At 69.6% G+C, this 23,234-nt stretch overlaps 2 protein-coding genes across 3 annotated transcripts; one reads left to right on the plus strand and one right to left on the minus strand.

Moving 5' to 3' along the window:
• Positions 1-150: 150 nt before the first annotated feature.
• NR1D1 (nuclear receptor subfamily 1 group D member 1) lies at positions 151-6,896 on the plus strand. The gene is made up of 8 exons (XM_054000402.1): positions 151-256; positions 2,794-3,135; positions 3,234-3,322; positions 3,407-3,551; positions 4,150-4,613; positions 4,779-4,964; positions 5,914-6,124; positions 6,366-6,896. The coding sequence occupies exons 1-8, from the start codon at positions 229-231 to the stop codon at positions 6,563-6,565; spliced, it is 1,665 nt and encodes a 554-aa protein (XP_053856377.1). The 5' UTR covers positions 151-228; the 3' UTR covers positions 6,566-6,896.
• An 83-nt stretch (positions 6,897-6,979) lies between these two features.
• THRA (thyroid hormone receptor alpha) lies at positions 6,980-22,763 on the minus strand. Of its 2 annotated transcripts, none has more exons than XM_054000410.1 (10): positions 22,676-22,763; positions 17,234-17,279; positions 16,061-16,282; positions 14,775-14,836; positions 13,031-13,131; positions 12,796-12,943; positions 12,242-12,447; positions 11,308-11,454; positions 10,953-11,211; positions 6,980-9,951 (listed from the first exon to the last, which is right to left on the minus strand). In XM_054000410.1, the coding sequence occupies exons 3-10, from the start codon at positions 16,111-16,113 to the stop codon at positions 9,701-9,703; spliced, it is 1,227 nt and encodes a 408-aa protein (XP_053856385.1). In that variant the 5' UTR covers positions 16,114-16,282; positions 17,234-17,279; positions 22,676-22,763; the 3' UTR covers positions 6,980-9,700. The 2 variants fall into 2 exon arrangements, with proteins under 2 accessions (XP_053856385.1, XP_053856383.1); XM_054000408.1 differs by having other exon boundaries at positions 17,234-17,282.
• Positions 22,764-23,234: the final 471 nt, after the last annotated feature.

A 23,234-nucleotide genomic window follows, 5' to 3' on the forward strand; every position in this document is an offset into this window, starting at 1 on the left:
GGCGGCGCGGGGCCGGGGCCGCCGGCGGAAAGTGTGTCACTGGGGCACGAGGCTGTCCCCGGGAATCACATGGGGGAGGCGGCGGCGCCGCGTGCGGCCCAGTGCGCAGCCGCGGCCGGTGCGGGGGGCGGCGGGGCGGGCGGCGGGCGCACAACAGCCCGCACCGGGCGGCGGCGCGGCACGGCTCGGCGCGGCTCCGCTCCGGGAGGCTCACGGGGCCGGGACAGGATGGCGGCCCCCGAGGCCGGCAGCACAGGTCAGTGCCCCGCCGGAGCCCCCCCACCCCCGGGACCACCGTGCGGGCACCGGTCCCCAGCACCGGAGCGGATCGGGGGGCAGCGCCCCGGGACCGCGGCGAGGGGCTGCGCGCTGAGACGAGAGTTGGAGGGGTCCGGACACCGGGACCGAGGGGTCCCGCACGCCCGACCGGGCAGGACGCGCACCGGGACCGCGTCCCGGAACGGGGCTCCGTCCTACCGGGACCGGGGGGTCCTGCAGAACGGGGTAAGGCTCGGACAGCGGGGCCGGGGTGTCCCCGGGAGGAGGGTAAGGGAGGGCTGCGCGCCGGTACCGGGCGTCTTGCACACCGGGGCGATGTGAACACCGGCACCGGCGTGCTCCGGTGATTGGGGCAGAAGGAATGGAAACCGGACTGGGGAGTCCCAAACGCCGGAGCGTGCTGGACGCGGGGTTGGGAAGGCTGAGAACAGGGATCTGTGCTCCGGGGCGTGCCGGGCAGCGGGACCGCAGGGGAGCGCGGCGGGACCCGGGTGTCCCGGCGACCGGGACCGAGGAATCCCGAACGCCGGAGAGGGCTGAACGCAGGGGTAGGAAGGGTGAGAGCAGGGATTGTTGTCTCCTGGGCAGCGGAACCGGAGGGGAGTGAAGTGGGTCCGGGGCAGCGGCACCGGGGTGTCCCAGGAACCGGGACCGCAGCGCAGCGCACAGGAGTCCGTCTGTACCGGGCGGCGGGACCGATCAGGGTGACCGGAGGGGACCGCGGCGGGACGGGGGGGGTGTCTCTATCAGCGGCCACGGGGACCGGGCAGCCCGTGGACGGCCGAGGCGGCGCCGCGCGTGTCGGGGCTCTCCGCGCACCGGGAGGGACGGAGGGGGGACCGGAGGCGGTGCCCCCCTCCTCCCCCGTGCTCCCCCCCGCACGTGTCCCCCTCCCCGCCGCTGCCACGTGCGGAGTTTGTTTTCCCCTCAGCCCCGCCCCGCCCCCTCCCATTGGTCGGCACATGACATCAGCGATGACGTCACACACGGAACTGGGGACGCCGCCGTTCATTGGGGGGGCAGCCCTGTCTCCGGGGCAACGAGAAGGGGCGGGGCGGAGCTTGGCCAATGAAAGGCAGATGGGCGTGGTAAAGCGTGAAGGGGCGGGGTTTAGGGGTGCCACGTGCGGCTGGAGCACGTGGGGCGGCGGCGTGAGGCCGCCTGAGCTTGGGGGGGGCTGCGGGGAGGCTGTTTGGGGGGGGGGGTTCCCTCTGTTTTGGGGTCAAGAGAGTTTCCCTCTCTCTGGGACAAGCCTTGATGGGGAATCCCCGCACCCCAAACCCTACAATGGGTGTCCCGAGGCTTTGGGGTGCGGGGATCCCCCAATTATTTTGGCGTCTTAGCAGCGGGGGGGTCCCCAGGATCAGCTGCCCTGGAGGTGGGACCCACTGTCCCCAATTCGGTGACCCCCTTTGGAGGTGGTTCAGTGAGGGGGGATGGTGACAAGCTGGCTCTGGCGCGTGGCATCTGTGCCAGCAGCACCGTGTGCGGCAGGAGACACATGGCCCTGGTGATCCCGTGTGTCCCCGACATCACCATCCACGTGTCCCAGCCCGGAGCCGTGTCCCGGTGCTGCTGTCCCTGCCCCGTGAGTGGGGTGACAACGACTGTGACTTCAGCCAGGGGCCACGCGTGTGTCCCCCCCCCATGCTGCTCCCCACTTTCGGGGGTCTTCACACAACTCCTCAGTCCTGCAGTGGGGACTTATCCCCCCAGTTGGTGGGGGGGGGGGGGCTGCGCTGGGAGCATCCCAGTGCCGTGGGGGGCTCCGTCATGGGTGGCTGCGCCGTGGGACTGTCCCGGGAGGTGTGGGGCGGGAGCCCGGCTGTGCTGCGGGCACAGAGCCAGGAACGGCAGCAGTAACTCCTGTGACCTCCTGATTTCACCTCTCCAGAGGGTTCCCAGCCCACATTCCTCCTTCAGGCAATTCCGGGGTGCCCTGCCCGTGTCCCCAGCCGGCACGTACCCGGATAAACCCGGCTGTCCCCGTCCCACGTGGCGCCGTCGCCCGTGGCAGCCGGTGGGTGCGGTGCCTGACTCAGGGTGGGCGGCACACGTGCGGCGCAGCCGGGATATCCATGGATCCGCGATGCATCCGGGGTGCTTCCCTGGAGACCCCACCCCGCGTGGGGCTGCGATTCTCCTCTGGGGGGCTTCCCCCGCCCCGCCGCCCCCCCACCCCCGGGGGGGGGGGAGGCTGAGCCTGGTGTAGCTCAGTACATAAGTGGCCCATCGGGATGCCCACGGATCTGGGATGCTTCCCTATGGATCCCACCCCACCTGGGGCTGCAATCCCCCTCCGAGGGGTTTCCCCCTCCCCAGCTGGGAGAGGCTGAGCCTGGCACAGCTCGGTGCATGTGTGGCTCCGCGGGATGCCCACGGATCCTGATTGCCGATGGATTCGGGGTGCTTCCCTGGGCATCCCACCCACCTCCGGAGGTTCCCACCTTCCATGAGTCGGGGGAGGCTGAGCCCGGCACAGCTCGGTGCATGAGTGGCTCCTTCTCTCTGCAGGTGGGGTGATCAGCTACGTGGGCTCCAGCGGCGCCTCTCCCACCCGCACCAGCCCCGTGTCCCTCTGCAGCGACAGCTCCAACGGCAGCTCCCAGTCGGGCTCGCAGCCCTTCCCCACGTACTTCCCACCGTCGCCCACCGGCTCCCTCCAGGATTCCCGCGCCTATGGCGGAGCCACGCTGGCCCCCCATGAAGACGGCTCCCCTTCCTCCTCCTCGTCATCCTCCTCCTCCACCTCCTCTTCCTCGTACAGCTCCTCGGTGAATTTCCCCGGGGTGCAGCCGGTCCCCGCAGACGAGCGGCGCCGCAGCTCGCCGAGCAAAGGCGGCAGCACCGTCACGAGTGAGTGGGGCTCGCGGGGGAGGGGGGGGGGGGGCGGGGGGTCTCCCCACCCAGCGGCACGCACCCCTGGACCCCGCTGACCCCCCGTCCTCCCGCAGAGCTCAACGGGATGGTGCTGCTCTGCAAGGTCTGCGGGGACGTCGCCTCCGGCTTCCACTACGGCGTGCACGCCTGCGAGGGCTGCAAGGTACTGGGATGGGGCCGGGGATGGGGCACGGAGCCCCTGTCACACTGCGGGGACCCCCAGTGATTGTCCCCGCTCGCCCCGCAGGGCTTCTTCCGCCGCAGCATCCAGCAGAACATCCAGTACAAGAAGTGCCTCAAGAACGAGAACTGCTCTATCGTCCGCATCAACCGCAACCGCTGCCAGCAATGCCGCTTCAAGAAGTGCCTGCTGGTCGGCATGTCCCGTGATGGTGAGCTCGGAGGGACCCTCGTGACGTCCCGAGCCGGGGATTCCCTCTGGGGGTGGGATTCCCCGTGCCCAGGCCGCTGGTCCCTTCCCGGGATGTATCCAGGGCTGTACCTCCCCTCTGGAACCGGCCCCCCCTGCCTGTGCTGGGTGCTGTGCCTGTCCCACGGGATGTGTCCCCCTTTCCTGGGACCCCCCCCCATATGTGGGGCTGCGTGTCCCCTCCAAGACTCCCCTCCACGGCTGCCCCGTTCCCAGAGCTGCATATCCCCTCCCGGGATGGGTCCCTCATGGCCAGCGCTGTGTTTCCCCTCCCACACAGGGTCCCCCAACATCGAGGCTTTATGTCCCTTCCTTGGATGCATCCTCCTCATGCTCAGGTCTCTACATCCCCTCCCAAGATGGGTTCCCCTATGTTCAGGGCTCTATGTCCCCTCCAGGACCGGCTCTGCCCATTTTTAAGGCTGCGCGTCCCCTCCAAGCCCGGGGGAGGGATGCAGCCCTGCTCCCATCAGCCCCTCGTGGTGTGGGTCTGGGAGGGCGGGCGGGGGGGGGTCACCGCCTGCCGCTGATGTCCCCCTAACACCGGTGTCCCCCCTCAGCCGTGCGCTTCGGGCGCATCCCCAAGCGGGAGAAGCAGCGGATGCTGGCGGAGATGCAGAGCGCCATGGGCGGCATGGCCAGCGCCCCGCCGCCGATGCCGGGGCCCGGCGAGGGTCCCGCCGCGGGCGGGGGCCACGCACCACCCCCCGGACCCCCGCCGCTCGCCCCCCCGGCCTGCTTCTCCCAGTTCCCCCAGCAGCTGACGCCGCCCCGCTCGCCCAGCCCCGGGGGGGCCACCGAGGACGTCATCGCGCAGGTGGCCAAGGCCCACAAGGAGATCTTCATCTACGCGCACGACAAGCTGGGACCCCCTCCCGCCTGCGACAGCGGGCTTCTGCGCTGGGACGCGCCCCCCGCCTGGGCCCCCGGCCCCCCCGAGCCCCGGCTGTGCCCCGCCGCCTACCCCGAGCCCCCGGCCCCGCGGGGGTGCCCCTGGCCCCGCGGCCCCAAGGACGTGCTGCCGGTGAGCGCCCGGGGGCTCCCGCTCCCCCCCCCCCCGGCTATTTTTAGCCGCTAATCGCATTAATCCCCTTGTCGGTGCCCCCTCCCTCCCGTGGCGGCAGGGCCAGGGGAGCCCCGCAGAGCCCGGGGGAGCCCCCGGTGCCCGCTGACCCCCGGTCACCCGCAGGCGTGCCCCATGAACAGCCACGTGCCCGGCCGCAGCGGGCGCTCCGTGCAGGAGATCTGGGAGGATTTCTCCCTCAGCTTCACCCCCGCCGTCCGCGAGGTCGTTGAGTTCGCCAAGCACATTCCCGGCTTCCAGGCGCTCTCCCAGCATGACCAGGTCACCCTGCTCAAGGCTGGCACCTTTGAGGTACGTCCCGGAATGGGGAGGGCTCGATGGTGCCCCATAGACTGGCAGGGTGCCCCATGGCATTGCACGGTGCTCCATGGACTGGCAGGGAGCCCCAAAGCATGGGAACAGTGGACCAGAAGACAGCAGGAACCCCGTGGCATTGCAGTGCCCCACATTTGAGAGCCGTGGGCGCCCATGGCATTGCCTGCTGCCTCGCAGCACTGCAGTGCCCCACATTTGGGATGTGTGGCACAGAGCACGGTGTCCCTGTCATGGCACAGTGCCCTGTGGACTGGCACGGAGCCCTGCAGCACTGCAGTGCTTCACAAACAGGAGTTGTGGCATGCAGCACAGTGCTCTTGGCATTATACAGTGCCCCATGGCACTGCAGTGCCACACTTTTGGGAGCTGTGGCATGGAGCACGACGCCCCAGGCACGGCATGATACCCCACAACTGGGGGCCACGGATTAACACGAAGCCCCATGGACTAACCATGAAGCCCCGTGCCCCATGGCATTGTAAAGCCCCACATTTGGGAGCTGTAGCATGAAACACAGTGCCCCTGGCATCGCACAGCACCCACGGCATAGTACCCCACATTTGGTGGTCACAATATGGATCACGGGGCCCATGGCACGGCACAGTGCCCTGGTACCCCACATTTGGTAGTCCAAATACAGATCACGGAGCCCATGGCACGGCACAGTGCCCTGGTACCCCATATTTGGTGGTCACAATATGGGTCACAGAGCCCATGGCATGGCGCAGTGCCCTGGTACCCCACATTTGGTAGTCAAAATACGGATCACAGAGCCCATGGCATGGCACAGTGCCCCGGTACCCCACATTTGGTGGTCACAATATGGATCACGGGGCCCATGGCACGGCGCAGTGCCCCTGGCATGAAGCGTGGTGCCCTTGGCTCTGCCTGGTGCCCCGTCCCATATCCTGCCCCCTGCCCGCAGGTGCTGATGGTTCGCTTCGCGTCGCTGTTCGACGTGAAGGAGCAGACGGTGACGTTCATGAGCCGCACGCGGTACGGGCTGGAGGAGCTCTGGGCCATGGGCATGGGAGACCTGCTCGGGGCCATGTTCGACTTCAGCGAGAAGCTCAGCGCCCTTGAGCTCAGTGATGAGGAGCTGGGGCTCTTCACCGCCGTCGTCCTCGTCTCGGCAGGTGAGCGTGGGAGGATTTGGGGAGTTCTGGGGGGAGTTTGGGGAGTTTGGGGCTGGGATCAGGGGGTTAGTGGGGTATTCGGGGCTTTCAGGGATGGGATCGGGGTGGCATTGAGGTAATACCAGGGGAGTATCAGGGGGTTCAGCGCTGGGATCGGGGTGACACTGGAGTGGGATTAGGGGGTTTTGGGGGTTGAGCTGGGGTGTCTCCTCCCCTGCCTCTGACCCCCTGTCCTCCACAGACCGCTCGGGCATGGAGGACACGGCATCAGTGGAGCAGCTGCAGGAGACGCTGCTGCGGGCCCTGCGCGCCCTCGTGCTGAAGACGCGCCCGGCCGAGACCTCGCGCTTCACCAAGCTGCTGCTGAAGCTGCCGGACTTGCGCACCCTCAACAACCTCCACTCCGAGAAGCTGCTCTCCTTCCGCATCGACGCCCAGTAGTGCCCCCAGGACCCCCCCCGGGCCCCCCTGCCCCCCGCACACCCCTGTACATACACCACAGCGGGGGGACACACAGACTTCCCCCTCCCCCGGGGCAGCACCGACCCCGTGGCGCCCGTCGGACTCGCAGGGATTCACCCCAAGGTGGGCGCCAGGATGCTGGGACACCCCCCCCACCCCCCCCCAAATCGGGCACCGCCCCCACGGCACCGCTGGCAGCGCCGGGGGGTCCCCTCGCCCCGACACCCCCGTTCTGGCGGCCGGGGGTGGGACGCAGAGGCCGGATCCAGCCGTGCTGGGGCGGTGGGTCTTGGGGGGGGGGGGGGGGGCGAGGGGGGGGGGGTTTGGTTGGTTGGTTTTTTTTTTCATCATATATTTATTACATAAATATATAGTAAAATAGACCAGCAACAATTACCATAAAAATATCTTTCTTTAAAATCCTGACCAAAACACAAAAGGGTTTAAAATCGCACGTCACAGACTGTGATTGTCACGGGGGCTCCACGGCCCCCCCGGCCCGCGCCCCTACATTCAGCGACGCCGGCCGCGGCCCCCCCCCCCCCCCCCCCCGGCACCCTGCATAGTGGGGGACCCCGCGTGGGGCGCGCCGAGCCGAGCCGGGCCGTGCCGGGGCTGTGCTGGGCCAGGCACTGGCCGGGCTCGATGCCCGCGGGCAGGGGCAGCTCCGGGAGCCATGAGGTATGTGCTTGGGGGGGGGGACGGGGGGCGCGGGGACGGGGGGACGCGGGGCGGGGGTGGCCCGGGGGAGGTGGCGCAGGGGTGGGGGGCACCGGTGTGGCCCCCCGGGACCGACGCTGGATGCTGGACGTGCGATGGCGACGCGAGACGGAGACGCGGGGACGGCCCGGGGGGGGGGCGTGGGGGGAAGTACAGGGTGGGGGGCGTGCGGGGGGCAGCGGGTGGGGGGGGGGGCCGGGCTGAGCCCCCCACCCCGGGACCAGCTGCCCCAGGGCCCCGTGTGGCCGCTCGGGGGGGGGGGGGGTCACGGGGGCTGATTAAGACACGTCCCGCGACGGCGCTGCCGTGTCGCGACAGGAGCGCGCGTGGGAACACACGGGCAGCGCGGGGACACGGCCACGGCACCGGCACCGCGCCGTCGTTGTACCAACAGGAGTTGCCCTGGCACTGACACGGCACGGCCACGGCACCAACACGCGTGGCCGTGGCGCCGGCGTTGCGCCAACGTGCCTTGCTCTGGCACCGACGTGGCGCGGCCACGGCGCTGGCGCAATACCGGCGCGAGTGGCCACGGCGCCGCGCGGTCACGGCACCGACACGCGTGGCCGTGGCACCAACACGGCACGGCCGCGGCACCACCGGGCGTGGGGGGCATCACCGGGGTGCCGCGGCCCCGCCCGTGGCCCCAAGGCACGTGTTGGGACCGGTGCTGCCAGGGGTGGGGGGCGAACCCCCCAAGCCTGTGCCCCCCCCGTGCGGGCGTTAGTGTTCAGCTCCTATTGCACCGCCCGCAGCCAGTGCTGCTGGGACCCCCAAACCGGGGACCCCCAAACCGGGGACCCCCGAGCCGGGCCCCCGGGTGGGGGTTTAAGACATTTTGCACCAAGGTCAAATCCGGCGCTGGTACTTGGGGCTGGGGCGCCCCCACCCAGGGCACCCCGGGGAGCCACAGCCCCGCTGTGCCCCCCCAACCCAGCTGCAAGGGGTCTGGCGGGGCCCCCCGACACGACCCCCATGGCTGAGGGGAGTCTGGGGTGTGGGGGGAGCCCAGCCCGGCCCCCTGTGCCTGTGGGGGGACGTGTCTGGTGTTGGGATTTTCTGCTTTTAAACGACCCGTAAAAAGATTTTTTTTTTAATTACAAAAATTATATATTTTATATATATTTATATATATATATATATATATATATTAGCTTAGGTGGGCCCGGCCTGCCTTGCCGGCCCCCCCCCGGCCCGCACCCCCCCTCGGCCTCCGCCTGAGGTAAGAAAAAATTCACAAACCTAAATTTGGGGCGGGGGTAAAAAGGTGATAAAACCATTCCCGGGTGCCCCCTTGCAGCTGTGCCCCCCCCCCCCTCAAGCCCCCTGTGGGATTCCCCCTGCCAGCCCCCGCCTCAGCCCGGTCCCCCCGGGAGCACTGGGGGGGCGGTTGGGGGGTGCAGCCCCCCCAAAGTGCTGCTGCCGGGGGGCTGGGGCAGTAGTGCAGTGGGGGGTCCTGGGGGGGCACCCACGGCCCCCCCGCCAGCGCCTCCGGGGCCTTTGCAACTCCTGACGGACACGACAAAACCGACGAGGACAAGGGGAAAAAACAACAAAAAAAGGACAACGGAAAAGTTGGGGGGGTTTGGGGGTGAGTGGCCCCCCCCAGTGTCCTGCAGCGCCCACCATCCGCGGCGCTTGGCACAAAATTGTCTCATCTCAGCCCAAAAAAGACAAGAGAACCCCCAAAACCCCAATTCTGGCCCCAAATGTGGGGATAAGGGGGGGACACAGGGGGGTCACCCCAGCCGGGGCAGACCCAGTGGGCTGGGGGGGGCCCACCAGCCCTGCACCCCGACGGGCTGGGGTCCCCGTCCCCACCGCTGTGCCCCCCCCATGCCCCCCACCCTGCTGTGGGTGGGGGGCGTCCTGGCCCCCACCTTGCTATGGGGGGGTCCTGGCCCTCACCCCTCTATGGGGGATGGGGGTCCCAGCCCCTGCCCTGCTATGGAGGGGAGTCCTGGCCCCCACCCCAGCCCCCCAAATTGCTGCCCGGCCAAAAGTGCATATGGCCACGGCCCCCCAGCCGGGGCAGCCTCTCCCTGTGCAGCCCAGAGCCCCCTCCTCTCCTCCCTGCTCTTCCTCCTCCTCCTCCTCCTTCCAAAGTGCAGTTAGTTTAATATTTTAGCCTCTCAGGGAGGGAAATAAATGCTTAAAAAATAATAATCTACGAAGAGAAGGACAATAAAGGGAACGCTCGACTGTCGGGGCCCTTCCCTGTGCAAACAAACAAAATTCGTCAAGTCCTGGGGCGGGGGGGGTGGCTGTTGGGGGGCACAGCAGGACCCCCACCCTGGGCGCAGCATCCCCTTGTCCTTACAGGGGGACGAGAAAGATTTGGGGCGGGGGCCAGAGTGGGGTTGGGGGGGGGCACAGGGTGGGGGGGTGTCGGCCCTACACCTCCTGGTCCTCGAAGACCTCGAGGAAGAGGGGGGGGAAGAGCTCGGTGGGACACTCCACCTTCATGTGCAGGAAGCGGCTGGCGTGGCAGGCGCCGATCATCCGCAGATCCGTCACCTTCATCAGCAGCTTGGGCCAGAAGTGGGGAATGTTGTGTTTGCGGTAGTTGATGTAGTGCTCAAAGGCCAGCAGATACGTCTCCTGGCACTTCTCGATCTTCTCCACGCAGATCAGCCCCGTCCGGTCTGCGGGAACCAGGGAACCGTCAGGGGGTCGTGGAATCACAGAATGCTTTGTGCCGGAAGGGATGTTAAAGCTCATCCAGTCCCTGCCGTGGCAGAGACACCTTCCACTGTCCCAGGGTGCTCCAAGCCCCATCCAGCCTGGCCTTGGACGCTTCCCTGTGCCAGGGCCTCACCACCCTCACAGAGAGGAATTTTTTCCCAATACCCCATCACGATCTCCCCTTTTTAGTTTAAACCCCTCCTTGTTGTCCGGGCTTTCTCTGCCCATGGAAGAGGCCCTCTCCCAGTCCAGCATCTGCAGGGATTCTCCCTCCCACAGGGCTGAGTGTCCCACGCACCCCCCTGGCTGTTGGGGTGTCCACCCCACAGACCCACGTCAGCCTGGCAGGGGTCCCCAGGGGACCGAGAGGCTCAGTCTGTGCTCCTGGGTACCAGGGACTGGGGCGCCCACCTCATCCTCCTGGGACCCCTCCCAGCCTGGCACAGCTGCCTGAAGCTCTGGGAATTGGGATTGCCCACCCCAAATCCACCCAAAGTCCAGAGCGACGTGATTTCCCACCCAACACACCCCGAAGATGCTGGGGGGCTCTGGCATCAGAGTGCCCACCCAGCACCCCCCGGATAGTGAGGACTTTGGCCATCGGGGTGGGTGCCCACCTGATGCATCCCCAAATGCTGGGGACTCTGGCATTGGGCTGCCCACCCAACACACCCCCAGGACAGTGAGGACTTTGGGCATTGGGGTGCCCACCCAATGCATCTCCCAATGCTGGGGGTTGTGGGCAAGGGGGTGCCAACACAACAATCCCCATGCACAGCCTCTGGGCATGGGGGTGCCCACCCAATTCCCCCTGAAGCTGCTGGGGATCTCTGCCATCAGGGTGCCCACCCACCACCTCCCCAGGACAGTGAGAACTCTGAGCATTGGGGTGCCCACACAACATACCCTCTGATTCCCCGGGCACTGGGCTGCCCACCCCATTCCGCCCATCGCCCGTTACCTGAGGACATGAGCAGCACAGCCTGGAGCAGGGCCACCTCGGTGTCATCCAGGTTGAAGGCAGAGAGGGACTTGCCCAGGTCGAAGATGGCATCGGAGACGACGCCGAGGCCGCCGTTCTTGAGCTGCTCACGTTTCACTGCCATCTCCCCGCTCAGCGTCAGCGTCTCGCTCTCGGGGTCGTAGCGCACGGCCGCCCGCAGCGACATGATCTCCATGCAGCACCCCTTCAGCAGGATGATCTGGTCCTCGCAAGGCAGCTGGGGGCACGTGGGGGCAGTTTTGGGGGGGTTTGGTGCGATTCAGACCCTGGGCAGACCACCCCAGACCTCCCAAAGTCCCCAGCCCGCCGTTACCTCTGAAAACATGGGCAGTTTTTTGGCAAAGTCGACCACGCGGGTGATGGCCGGGGTGATGATTTTTGTAAACTCACTGAACGCCTCCAGGTCGACTTTGTCCCCGTCGGGCATGGAGGCCATAGGGGACTGGCCGATGTCCTCAGGCTGTGGGGGACATGGTGGTGTTGGGGAGGTGTGATGTCACCATGTGTCCCCTGGGACCCCCGTGGTGGCACTGGGGAGTGTGGTGTGACCATGTCACCCCTGGGACCCCCACAGCAGATGGGGCACTGGGGGGTGTGACTGTGTCCCCCATGGTGGACAGTGGGGTTTGGGGGTGCAGTGTGACTGTGTCACCCTCTGGGACCCCCGTGGTGGCATTGGGGAGCGTGGTGTGACCATGTCCAACCTGTGGCCCCACAGGGGTGGTAGGGGGTGCAGAGTGACTGTTTCCCCTCCATGACCCCCACAGTGGGGGTGCAGTGTGACCGTGCCCCCCACCGGGACCCCCATGGTGGGCAGTGGTGTTGGGGGTGCAGTGTGACCCTGTTCCCCCTCCCTGGGACCCCCGCGAGGCAGTGATGTGACCCTGGCCCCCCTCTGGGCCCCCATGAACATTTGTGGCAGGGTCGGTGCAGCAGCCAGGAGAGGGAGCTGCATGACAGGGACAGTGACAGGGCCAGTGGCAGGGCCGGGGCCAGGGCCACCTGCGGGCACAGCTGTCCCCTTCGGTCACTGCTCACCCCTGAACCCTTTGGGGGTGACCAGCTCAAGGACACTGAGCGATGTCCCAACCCCCCTCGACTGCCCAAGGACACCGGTGACATCCCAAACCCTGGCGCTGCCACCACGTGTGTGCCGAGTGTGCGAGCGCCCGGCGGATCCCGGCTGGGGCTGGGGGCAGGGTGGGGGGCCAAGGTGGTGACAGAGTCCCTCCACCGCATCCCCTCACCAGGAATTTCCGCTTCTGCTTCCAGTGGCTGCCCTGGGCATTGGTGCTGCGGTGGGCTTCTGTCACAACGTGGATCAGCTCCCACTCCTCGGCGCTGGGGTTGGGGCGGTGCTGCAGGGATTTGATCATCTCCTCCTTCCGCCGCCGCTCCCGGTTCTCCTCGATCAGCTTCCGCTTGGCTACCCGCTTGGAGTCATCCAGCACCACTGCCGGGACCCCCGGCATCAGCCGGGATCCCCCCATCCATGCATCCCACAGCTGCAGCACAGCACCCCACAGTGACCCCCCAGCCTCCTCCTGTGGCTGCTCCAGGCCCCCCAACTCGCCCCGTAGACACCAGGACCCCAACCCACCTCCCAAAAGCCCCCCGCTATCATCTGGGACCCCCTCTGGTCAGCTAGGACCCCCCCCGTTCATGCCTCCCACCCCGCTGCTGCATCACAGCACCTGAGAGCCCAGCCTGCAGCTGATCTGGGTACCCCAATGTGCCCCAGGGGGCCGGGACCCCAACCTGCCCCACCAGCCGAGCCCCCCCCCCGTGCCCCCCAACTCACGGTCCATGGCCATGCCCACGGAGATGCACTTCTTGAAGCGGCAGAGCTGGCACTGGTTGCGGGTGATCTTGTCGATGACGCAGCACCCATCGTATTTGCAGGAGTAGGTGGGGTGCAAGTTCTTCTGGATGGTCCGACGGAAAAATCCCTGGGGAGGGTGCAAGGGGTGACACAGTGAGCCCCGCTGAGCCCCCCCCCATCCCCGAGCCCCCCAAGGCCCCCTGCCCCAACTCACCTTGCAGCCCTCGCAGGTGATGCAGCGGTAGTGGTAGCCGGTGGCCTTGTCCCCACACACCACACACTGTTCATCTTTGTCCAGGTAACTAGGGATGTACCCTGAGGGAACCCCGAGTCAGGGACCCCCAGGGCACCCCGGGGCAGGGCCCCCCACAGCAGGGACTCGTGGGGTGCTCCATGACAGGGATTCCCATGACAGAGACCCCCCAGAGCACCCCATGACAGAAATTCCAATGTCAGGGAGCCCCAGGGCACCCCAAGTCAGGGACCCCTGGAGCACCCTGTACCAGTGACCCTCCCACAGACCCCACATCAGGGACCCCCCCGAAACCCCGAATCAGGGACCCTCTGCACACCCCACATCAGGGACCCCCCAGAAACCCTGAGTCAAGGACCCTCTGCACACCCCACATCACAGACCCTTGGCACATGCAGCATCAGGGACCCCCCACATCCCCCATGCCAAGGATGCCCAGTACATCATCCCCTCTCCGTGCCTCAGTTTCCCCTCTGTCTGCACCCACCACTGTCTGCCTCGCCACTGCCCCTGCCCCGGCACGGGAAGGGTTAACGCTGGGGGGTGTGTGGGGGGTGCCCGAGCCCCCCGCACCAATAAAGCCCCCATTATCTCATTATCCAGCCGGGCACCGGCAGCGGGGGGGGTCCCCGTCCCCCTGGCACACAAAGACACACTGTCCCCGCTGTTGTCCGGGGTCCCCCCGCCTGGCAGCCCGGGGACCAGCCCCCCGCCAGAGCCCCCCCAGCCTCCCCACCACCAACCGCTCAGGGAAACTGAGGCACGGATCATCCACGACGCACGGGGTTGTCCCCAGCACCCTGGGCCCCTCGTGCCCCCCCTCCAGGAGCCCACCCTCGTGTTTTGGGGGGGGGGGGCAGGACGTGGGAATCCCCGAGGGGTGGGAGAGATGGGAAGGGGGCTGGATGCCTGGGCGCACCCATAACTCGGGGGGCGTCCCCAGCACCCCGGAACCGCCGCACCCACCCGGGATCCCACAAAGGCAGGCGTGGGGACCCCTCGAGCCCACTGTGGCGCTCTGCAGGTGCCGGACGCGGGGGTCCCCGCGTGCTCCCTCCCGCAGGGAGCGGGGCGGGGGCAGGGGATGGGCGGCAGCCGGACTCCCGGTTCCCCCCGGCTCCCCCCTCCCGTCAGGCCCCGCCGGCGCCGGCCGCTCCCCGCCGGGAATGGGGCAGGGCGGGGGGCAGCGCCCGCGGGGCCCCCTTATCGCCCACCCCAGGGCGCTGCCGCCCCGATAGCGCCGCCCCGAGCCACGGGGCGCCGACGGCGACGTGGGGACTGGGACCCCGGGGGACCCTGCAGGGATGTGGGGTGCGGGGGGGGGGGGACGCGGCAGTGGGGTGTGCGTGGGACACATGGGGACCTCGGGCTGCCCACCAGGGACACGGGGTGTCCGTGCGACCCTGGCAACGACGTGGGAGTTCCTGGGGTGCCCACAGGGGACAAGGGGTGTCCGTGGGACTCCAGCGAACCCAGCCGAGACATGGGGTGTCCGTGCGACGCTGAGGTGCACAGACACAGGGATCTTGGCGTGCCGGTGGGGTGTGCACAGACTTCGGGGGACCCAGGTGACACATGGGGTGTCCAGGGGACCCTGGCTAGGACTGGGTGCCCACCAGGACACGGGGTGCCTGCAGAGCCCGGCGAGCACATGGGTGAGCCGGGGGTGCCCGGGGGGGTTCAGCGGAGCCGCGGGTCCCCGTACCTGACATGCTGCTCTTCACCAAACATTGGCTGCTCTTTCTTTTGCGCTTCCCATCCAGCCACCTGCGGGAGCGGGCGGGGGGGGGACAGGCTGGGATGGTGCCCACGGATTCCCGCTGCCCCCCCCCCAAACTTCGAACAGCACCCCAAAATCCCCCCTCGGACCCCCTCCTCCGCTGGGAAGCGGGCAGCCCCCGCCCGGGGGTCCCAACGCGGCGATGTCGCAGGTGGGGTCCGGCCCTGGGGTGCGGCATGGGGGGGGGAGGTAGGAGAGGGCCCTGGGGACCCCTCCCCACACAGACCATCCCTCCCGGGACCCCCCCTCAGGGACACGGCACCGCCCCGGGGGGGCTGGGACCCGGGCGGGGGGGGGGGGGGGGGGAAGGGAAAGGGAGGGGGAGGGGCGGGTGGGGGAGGGGCGGGTGGGGGGGAGGGGCTCATTCGCAGTCAAAGACAAAATGTCCTTTTGGCTGAGCGGGGAAGTGACGTCATCGGGGGCTCAGCCAATGGCGGGCGGCGGGGGTCCGCGCGCGCCCGTCCCCGCGGGGGGGGGGGGGGGGGCGAGGCCGCGGGGATCGGCACCTGCGGGGGGGGGGGGGGGGGCGGGGGGGGGGGCTTCAGCCCAAGGTGACCCCGGGCCGCCACCCCCCACGGGAGGCCCGAAATACCCCAGGGAGGGGGGAACGAGGGGACCCCCCCCCCCCCGGGGGGAGGGGGCGGCTGGGAGAGGCACGAGTGGGGGGGGGACGCCATGGGGGGGCACGGGTGGGGACACAGCTGATGGCATGTGGGGTGCAGGGGGACATCCAGGACATGGGCACATGTGGGGATACCCAGAATGTGAGGGCACTTAGGGACGCTTGGGGACATGTGGGGTACAGGGGGGCCGGGGGACAGCTGGGGTGCGGGGATGCACAGGACATGGGGACACCCGGGTTGGGAACACGAATGGGGACACATGGCGGGGATGGGGACGCGGTGGGCACGGGGACACAAGGGACCCTCAGGACACAGGGACACACGGGGCACGGACAGATACACAACGCCCCAGGGACACACGGACACATACATGACCATGCATGGGGGACACACGAGGACACAAGGGACACAGCAGGCACGGGGACACACCAGGCACGACGATACAAGGGACAGGGTGGGCACAGGGGTGCAGCAGGCATGGGGACACTTGGGGACACACGTGACGTTCGGACACAGAGGGCACAGCCAGGTGCAGGGACACGCCACGCGCAGCGCCACGCGTGTCCCCGTGCTGGGGTGGGGTCTCACCGGGTGTCCTCTGGCTCCGACAGCAGGTCCAGGGTGCTGGGCTTCTGTTCCATTCACCGCAATTCCATCAAGGAGCGCTCAGCACCGACCGGGGGGGGGCTCCGGCGCCACGCGGGGGCCACGGCGGGGCGGCCACGGCGGGGCGGCCACGGCGGGGGGCTACGCCGCGCACCCCATGGTGCCCCTCAGTGCTCAGCACCGCGCAGCATCCCGGGCCGGACCCTGCGGGACAGCGGCGTCAGCCCGGACATCCGGGAGGGGCGACGGGGACCAGCCGTGGGGGACACACAGGGGACCCCTAGGGAGGGCTGTGAAGCCACGGGGGTACCCCCAGGAGATGTGGCTACCGGGGGGGGGGGGGGGCTGGGTTTGAGTGTGCAAGGACGTGTGGAGCGTGCAAGGGCGCCCAGGGCTGGGCAAGGGCACGAGGGACGTGCGAGAACACAAGGAGGGAGCGACGTGCAGGGTGTGTGCGACAGCACCGGGGCTGGGCCAGAGGGCAGAGCGGGGTGAGAGTGTGCATGGAGGGGTGAAAGGCGCCGGTGTGCAAGGCTGTGAGAGCACTAAGGGGGTGAAAGAGCGTGCAGAGACGTACGAGAACGTGCACGGGTGTGCAAGTGCGTGTACAGGTGTGCCACGCTAGGGGAGAGCGTGCACGGGCGTGCAGGGCACGTGCGAGTGTGTGCATGGGTGTGCAAGAACATGCACAGGTGTGTGAGAGCGTGCACAGGTGTGCGAGGCTGTGGCAGCATAGACGGCCCGTGAGAGAGTGTGTGCAGGGTTGTGCAAGGGCACGCACAGGTGTGTGCAAGGCTCTGTGAGTGTGCACAGGTGTGCAAAAGCACACCCAGGGGTGCAAAGCTGTCTGAGAACGTGCCCAGCGCTGTGAGTGCGCAGCAAAGCACAAGAACACACAGGGAGCTCCCCCCACCTTTGGGGCAGGGCTGGGGGGGCCCCCAAGAGCCGGGGGGAGAGCGTTGGGACGGGGGTGCAGAGGGCAGCCCCTCCCCACCCAGGGAAGCCCCTCAGATGCTGTGCTCGGGAGCCAGGCTAAGCCCTGACGTGCTCACTGCACAGTTGAACGCCCCCAGATCTGGGGCTGGGGGTGACCCTTGGTGAGGCGGGCAACCTATGGGGCGGGGGGGGTGATTTATGGGGTAGGAGGCGACTTACGGGATGGGGGGCGCCGGAGGTCCGGGCGATCCCTCCTCTGCGAGCTCTGCTGCGGCCAAGACACGATGTGGCGGGGTCAGGGCACGGGCAGCACCGGGGGGCACCCCCCCGACCCCCCCCCCCCCCCCGGCGCCCGGTGACGGGGACACCGAAGCACGATGGCAGCAGCACCCCCGGGCTCTTCGTGCCCACCCTGTCCCACATCCCACGGACACCCACCCAGCACCACGGTACCATGGGGGGGGCCCTGCTCACAAGCCCCCCCCCCCCCTCCCGTGACCCCCCGGTGACCCTCCCGGCGCGGAGGGGTGTGAGGGGCGCGGGGGGCCCTCAGTCCGCGCCCGGGGAGGGGCGGGGGGGGCCGCGGCGGGCGCGGTGCCCAGCCCCGGGCTCCTCCGCTCCGCGCGGGGACAGCAGAAAGTAGGTCACGTTTGTCTTGGCCGCCACAGAAATTCCTCCGGCGGATTTAAAACGCGGCGGACGGGGATGGGGGGCCCCCCCGACACCCCCACGCTACGGGGCGCTCCGGCCGACCCCCCTTGTTCCCCCTCCCCGCTTGAGGACACCCCGACCGGCGAAGGATGGGGGGGCGAGGGATGCCGCACCCATGGGTGCACAGAGCACCCTGTGCCGCACGCGGGGTTCACTTGAGGGGTCCCCCAGAACGCCTGAAGAAGGGGCGTCGCCTGCACCAGTCTCTTCAGGGAAACTGAGGCACCGCATCCCACCACCCCGGGGTGCACTCCCCGCCTCGGGGGGCTCACGGGGCCTGGGCGCCCCTCGCCGCAGCCTCAGGCCGGGTTTGGGGCCGGCGGTACCTATAGAGCCGGGGGCTGCAGCAAATGTTTGTTCCATATGGGAACGGCGCGCGGAGAACTTCCAAGTATAGGCACTGGCAGGGATCCAGAGCTGCGCGGCCCCCGCCGGGCACCGGCCCCCCCCGCCGCCCCCCGCCCCTCTCCCCCGGGACCCCGCGCGCCAGCAGAGCCCCGACACGCTCGGTGCTTGTGCGGGGCTCGGGGTGCATCGACGCCGCGATGGAACCACTGCGGGGTGGAATATGGGCTGTCCCCAAAGCCAGCGTGCGGTGGGTGGGCTTGGCCACCCCGCCTCAGTTTCCCCGTTGAGGTGGCCTGGTGGGTGCAGACCCAAACGAGAGAGGCTTGGGGCTAAAGCCGGGGGGCGGCGGCGTTAGGTCGGGGTTCGCCACCCCAGCGAGACCCCAGCAGCCCCCTGACACCCTCGGCATCACCGGCACCCTGGGATCACCCGGCGGAGCCTGCGGTGCCGCTCCAGGAACCGTCACTCGAGGAATCCCGGGCGCGCTGGGGCGGCCCAGACAGACAGACACGGGAGGCGGCTCTTCTCGTCCTCCTCCTCCTCTTCCTCCTCCTCCCCCAGCGGGACACGTGTGATGAGCGCACTCAGGTCTCAGCCCACCCCGCGCCGCCGGCACCCAAACCTGCGCGTCCCACCTGCAGCACCAGGTGCTGGGTGGGTGCTGGGTGGGAGCGGGGTGGCAGCCGGCGGGAGCCCCCCCGGCGCCCCCCCCAGCCCAGCCCCACGCCCAGGGGAGCGTTTCTGCTGAGTCGGGTGGTTGCAGGCGGCTGAAAACAACCCGGGGGCAAAGTCCGGGGCTGGGCCGACGGCGGGAGCCACCTCGCCCCAGCGGGGGCACTCAGCACCCCGCTCCCCACAGACCCCACCCCCGGGGACCCCCGGAATGGGGTCCCCAGACAATGGGACGCCCCTCCACAAAGGCACTGACCGCCTCCGTGCAGCCAGACGTGTGTGCTGGACACCGGGGCCGCCCCACGGGGCCAGTGCCGTGTCCCTGCCCCCCAGCACAGATGGGCTCCGGGGGTCCCAGCACCCCCCCCAGCCCAGCTGCCAGCCGGGTCAGGGAGGTGAGGGCCTAAGCGCTTTAGCCACGGTGCCAATTAGTGTGATTAGCGCGGGCTGGGGGCAGGGCAGACCCAGGGCCGCCGGCCAGGGATACCCGGCCACGGGGGCACCGGGGCAGTGTCATCACAGGCATTGCAGCATCATGGTGGGCACCGGGGCAGCGTCTCGGTGGGCACCAGGGCAGCGTCACAGTGGGCACTGGGGCAGCATCACCGTGGGCACCAGGGTGGCACAGATCTGCCGCTGCCTGACAAACCCTGGCTGCACCGGCTGGCACGACCGTGCCGTGGGAGTGCGGCCAGGCACGGGGCACCTGCCGTGCCACGGCTGGCAGCACCCAGCACGCGCCGATGCCCGTGTGTGTGAGGCTGTGCCAAGTGCCACACGCGTGTCTGCTGCTGGTGCTGTGCGCTCGTCGCATACCTGTGCCAGTGCCCGGCACACCGTGCCCGGGCCCACACAGTGCCCAGTGTCGTGGGCACGCGTGGCAGTGGGGGACAGCGTGCTGCGCCGTGCCGAGCCGTGAGGCTGCAGGAATCCCAGGCATGCACAGCAGCTGGGCAGCCCGAGCGAGGGGGATGCCACGGGCCTGACATCAGGGCAGCCCACCCAGTGCCACGGGAGCCCTGCACGGTGCCCCCTCCCCACACACGTGGGGTGTGGGCTGTGCCGTGGCACAGCACGGCTGAGCCCGGGTTTGTGTTCTCCCTGTGGCTCATGGCTCGTTGAAGCCAGCGCTCGTAGGACGGCTGGCGGCTGCAGGGCTGGTGACCTGTCCCGACACTGACTGGGCACCCAACGTTGTGGCCTTGAGCCTCTGACGAGCCCTGTGTCCGACGGGTCCTGCATCACCACAGCGGGGACCTGCACCACGACCCGCCCCCGGCCCCGCAGCCCCCACAAACCCCACAGGACTCCCAAGAACACTCCATCCAACCAAGGCCACACCGGCCACTCCTTCCTGCTGTGTGTGAGCGTTCAGCTGTGCCTCCTTTTCCCCATCCCCAGTTCAGCTTCCCTTCCCACCGGAGCTGCCTGGCAGAGAAAGAGCCACACTCCCATATCCCCAGCACAGTGTCCCCTGTGCCAGCACACAGGATGTGGCTCATCCCGATGTCACTGCTCGTCCAGGCCACGAAGGTCACCCAACAGGGACCCATGAGCACCTGGTGTGTGCTGAGTGTGCCCAGTCTCAGCTCTTTGGGGTGGCTGCAGGCCCCGAGCCCCGCGGGGTGCCCCTGGCCCCAGGAGGTGTGCCGGGACGCCGGGAGCTATTCTCAGCCCTTGGCACGGCATGGGACGTTTCTAAATCGGGGGCTCTGGTTCACGTGCACGGGGACGGGGGGGAGCTCCTGGGTCCCCTCCCCGGGGGGCCCTGCTGGAAGGGGGGAGGCGGCCACCACGAGGTGCCCAGCATGGGCACCCACGAGGGGACACAGGGACAGGCACCGGGACATGGGAACGGGCACCGGGACACGGAACCGAGATTGCCCGTGGGAGCCCGTCCCCCCCTGAAAAGGGGACGCGAGGGACAGTGCTCGCAGTGTTCCTGCAGTCACCCGACCCTGTCCGAGAGGGTCTGCAGCGCAGAGGACATCCCGAACGGCACCGCCCCTGGGGGCCCGACCCCGCTGCGCCCCCCGCCCGCATCCAGCCTGAGCGGGGCCCTGGGAGCGCAGCCCGCGCCCGCCTTCGCCTACACCGCGCCCCCTCTTCTCCTCCTCCTCCTCTTCCCCCCCAGTCCGGAGGGGGACCCAGGCGTCCGGCCCCGCCCCCACGCACCGGCGGCTGCGCGGGGTCCGGCGGGGCCGGGGGTCCGCGGGATGGGACCCCCGGGGCGGCCCCGCCGCTGCTTCGGTCTCCGCTGACCCGGGAATGCGCTCGCGGGGCGACGAGCGGAGCCGGGGGTTGGGGGGGGGGGTCCCGCTTCCTGCAGCCGCCGCCCGTCAGGAGGGGTCCGGGGGTGCGCCCGCAGCCCCCCCGTCCCTGCTCCGCAGGGTGCGGGACACGGGGCGTGTACGGCCCGCGCTCCCCCCTCCGGGAACCCGTCCGCGGGGTGACCACGCCGCGGCCCCGCGAAGGTCACGGCCGCGGGAGGGTAAGGGGTGCCGGGGAGAACCCCGTGCGAGAATCCCGCTCCGCCGGCCCGCGGGGCCCGCACCATTGCGGGGGGCACACGCAGCCGCACGGCACTGCCGTGGGGAGGGGGGGACGCGCCGCGTCCCCACCCTGCGCCAAGACCCCCGGGCAGGGGAGCCCCCCCAAACCGGTTCCACCGGGGTTTGCCCGCGCCCCACGGCGGCCCCAGTCCCCCTAGCGCTCCAGCGGAGCTGCGGGGGTCCCCGGTGCCGTCGAGGGTCAGGCGGGGTGAGGCGCAGCCCGGCCTCCCGGTGCGGCTCCGGTGTCGGTGCCGGTGGCAGCCCCCGGCGGGGGGGGGGTCACGGCTGAAGGTCGCGGTCCCGGGGTGACCTTGGCCGTGGCGCCCGCCCGCCCCTGCCTCAGTTTCCCCGCATCGCACAGTGGGGACGCGCCAGAGTCCGGTTGGGACCGCATCCCTAACCCCGGCGGCGACACCGGACCGGGGGCAGGATCCGCCCCCCCGGGGTTGGGGTGGGGGACATCCCCCGGGACCGCGGGGCGCCGTGCAGAGGGGAGCCCCCGCCACGCCCCGCGCCCCGTTCAGGGCGAAGCCCGTGGTGCGGGGCTCGAGGCCCCCCCCCCCGCCCCGCCGCACCGGGGACGCCCCCCGCTGCCCCCGCCCTAACCGGGAGCGGCCGAACCGCCCCCCCCGCACCCCCCCGCGCTCTGCTCTCGGCGCAAAAAAAATAATTAAAAAATATTTTAAAAATTTTAAAATAAAAAAAAAATCGCAGCATTCCTGCCGCCCTGCGGGGTGGGTGCAGGGGAGCGGACACAGGGGCCCCTAAAGCCCTCACGGACAACCCACGGCGCCGTCACGGCCCGGCCGTCCACGGTTCCCCCCCCCGCGCCGCGACAGGGCCACGGCCTGCCCACGGCCCGGCCCCGCGACCTGCCCACGGCGCGGCCCCGCGCCCATCACCGCAGAGCCACGCCGCGGCCCGGACCCCGCCACGCCGCCACGCCACGGCCACGGGGGGGCCGCGGGGCCGGGGGGCCACAGCCGGGGGGGGGCTGCCCCCGTGGCGCGGCGTGGCGGGCGGGGGGCAGCGCCGTGCCCCGCATGCAGCACCGGCGGGTGCGCTGGGGGTGGGGGGCGCGGTGCCCCCCCCCCCCCGCCCCCCACGGGGGAACGCGGCCCCCCCGCCCCACGCCAAACGCCCGGATTTTCCAAGGGAAAAAAAAAAAAAAAAAAATCTTTCCCCGTGTTTTTTCCTCGCGGTTCGCGGCCCCCGAGCCCTCCGCGGGTCCCGAGCCTCCCGACCCGATCGCCCCCCACCCCTCCATTCCACGCACCGAACTGCGCCCCTGCTCAGCCGGGGGGGCCCGGGGGGGGCGGCGGTAAACAACCGGGGGCTGGCGGGGCCGCTCGGGCCGGCGGGGCCGCTCGGGCCGTACCTGAGGTGGACGGCGGCGGGCGCGGAGCGGCGGTGCGGGGCGCGGAGCGGGGCTCGGAGCGGCGGTGCGGGGCGCGGAGCGGAGCGGGGCGCAGCGGCGGCGGCGGCGGCGGACGAACGGCGCTGGCTCCTCCCTCCCCCGGCCCCGCCGCCCGCCCGCTCCGCTCCGCCGCGGCCGCAGCCCCCTCCGCCGGCCGCAGCCGCTTCCTGCACCCGCCGCGCCCGGCCCCGCGTGGGGGGACCCACGGGGGAGCGGCGGGGTCCGTGGGAGGGTGACCCCGGGATGGGGACACGGGGATCACGGGGTGGGGGACGGTGGCCGTGGCAGGGTGCGTGATGGGAGCCCTGACGGTGCCCACGGGGATGGGGTGACAGCGACAACGAGGACGGGGGGTGGTGAGCGCAGGGTGGGCGGCTGTGTGCAAGGGGGGGCTAGGGGAAGTGCCCACGGGGGTTGGGGACGGCACCCACAGGGAGCTGGGGACCGTGCCCACAGGAGTTTGGGGCTCCGGGACCCTGGGGCGGTGCTTGTGGTGGGGTGAAGCTGGTGCCCACAGGAG

This window comes from Vidua macroura, chromosome 27, assembly GCF_024509145.1.
Source record: "Vidua macroura isolate BioBank_ID:100142 chromosome 27, ASM2450914v1, whole genome shotgun sequence".
NCBI lineage: Eukaryota > Metazoa > Chordata > Aves > Passeriformes > Viduidae > Vidua > Vidua macroura.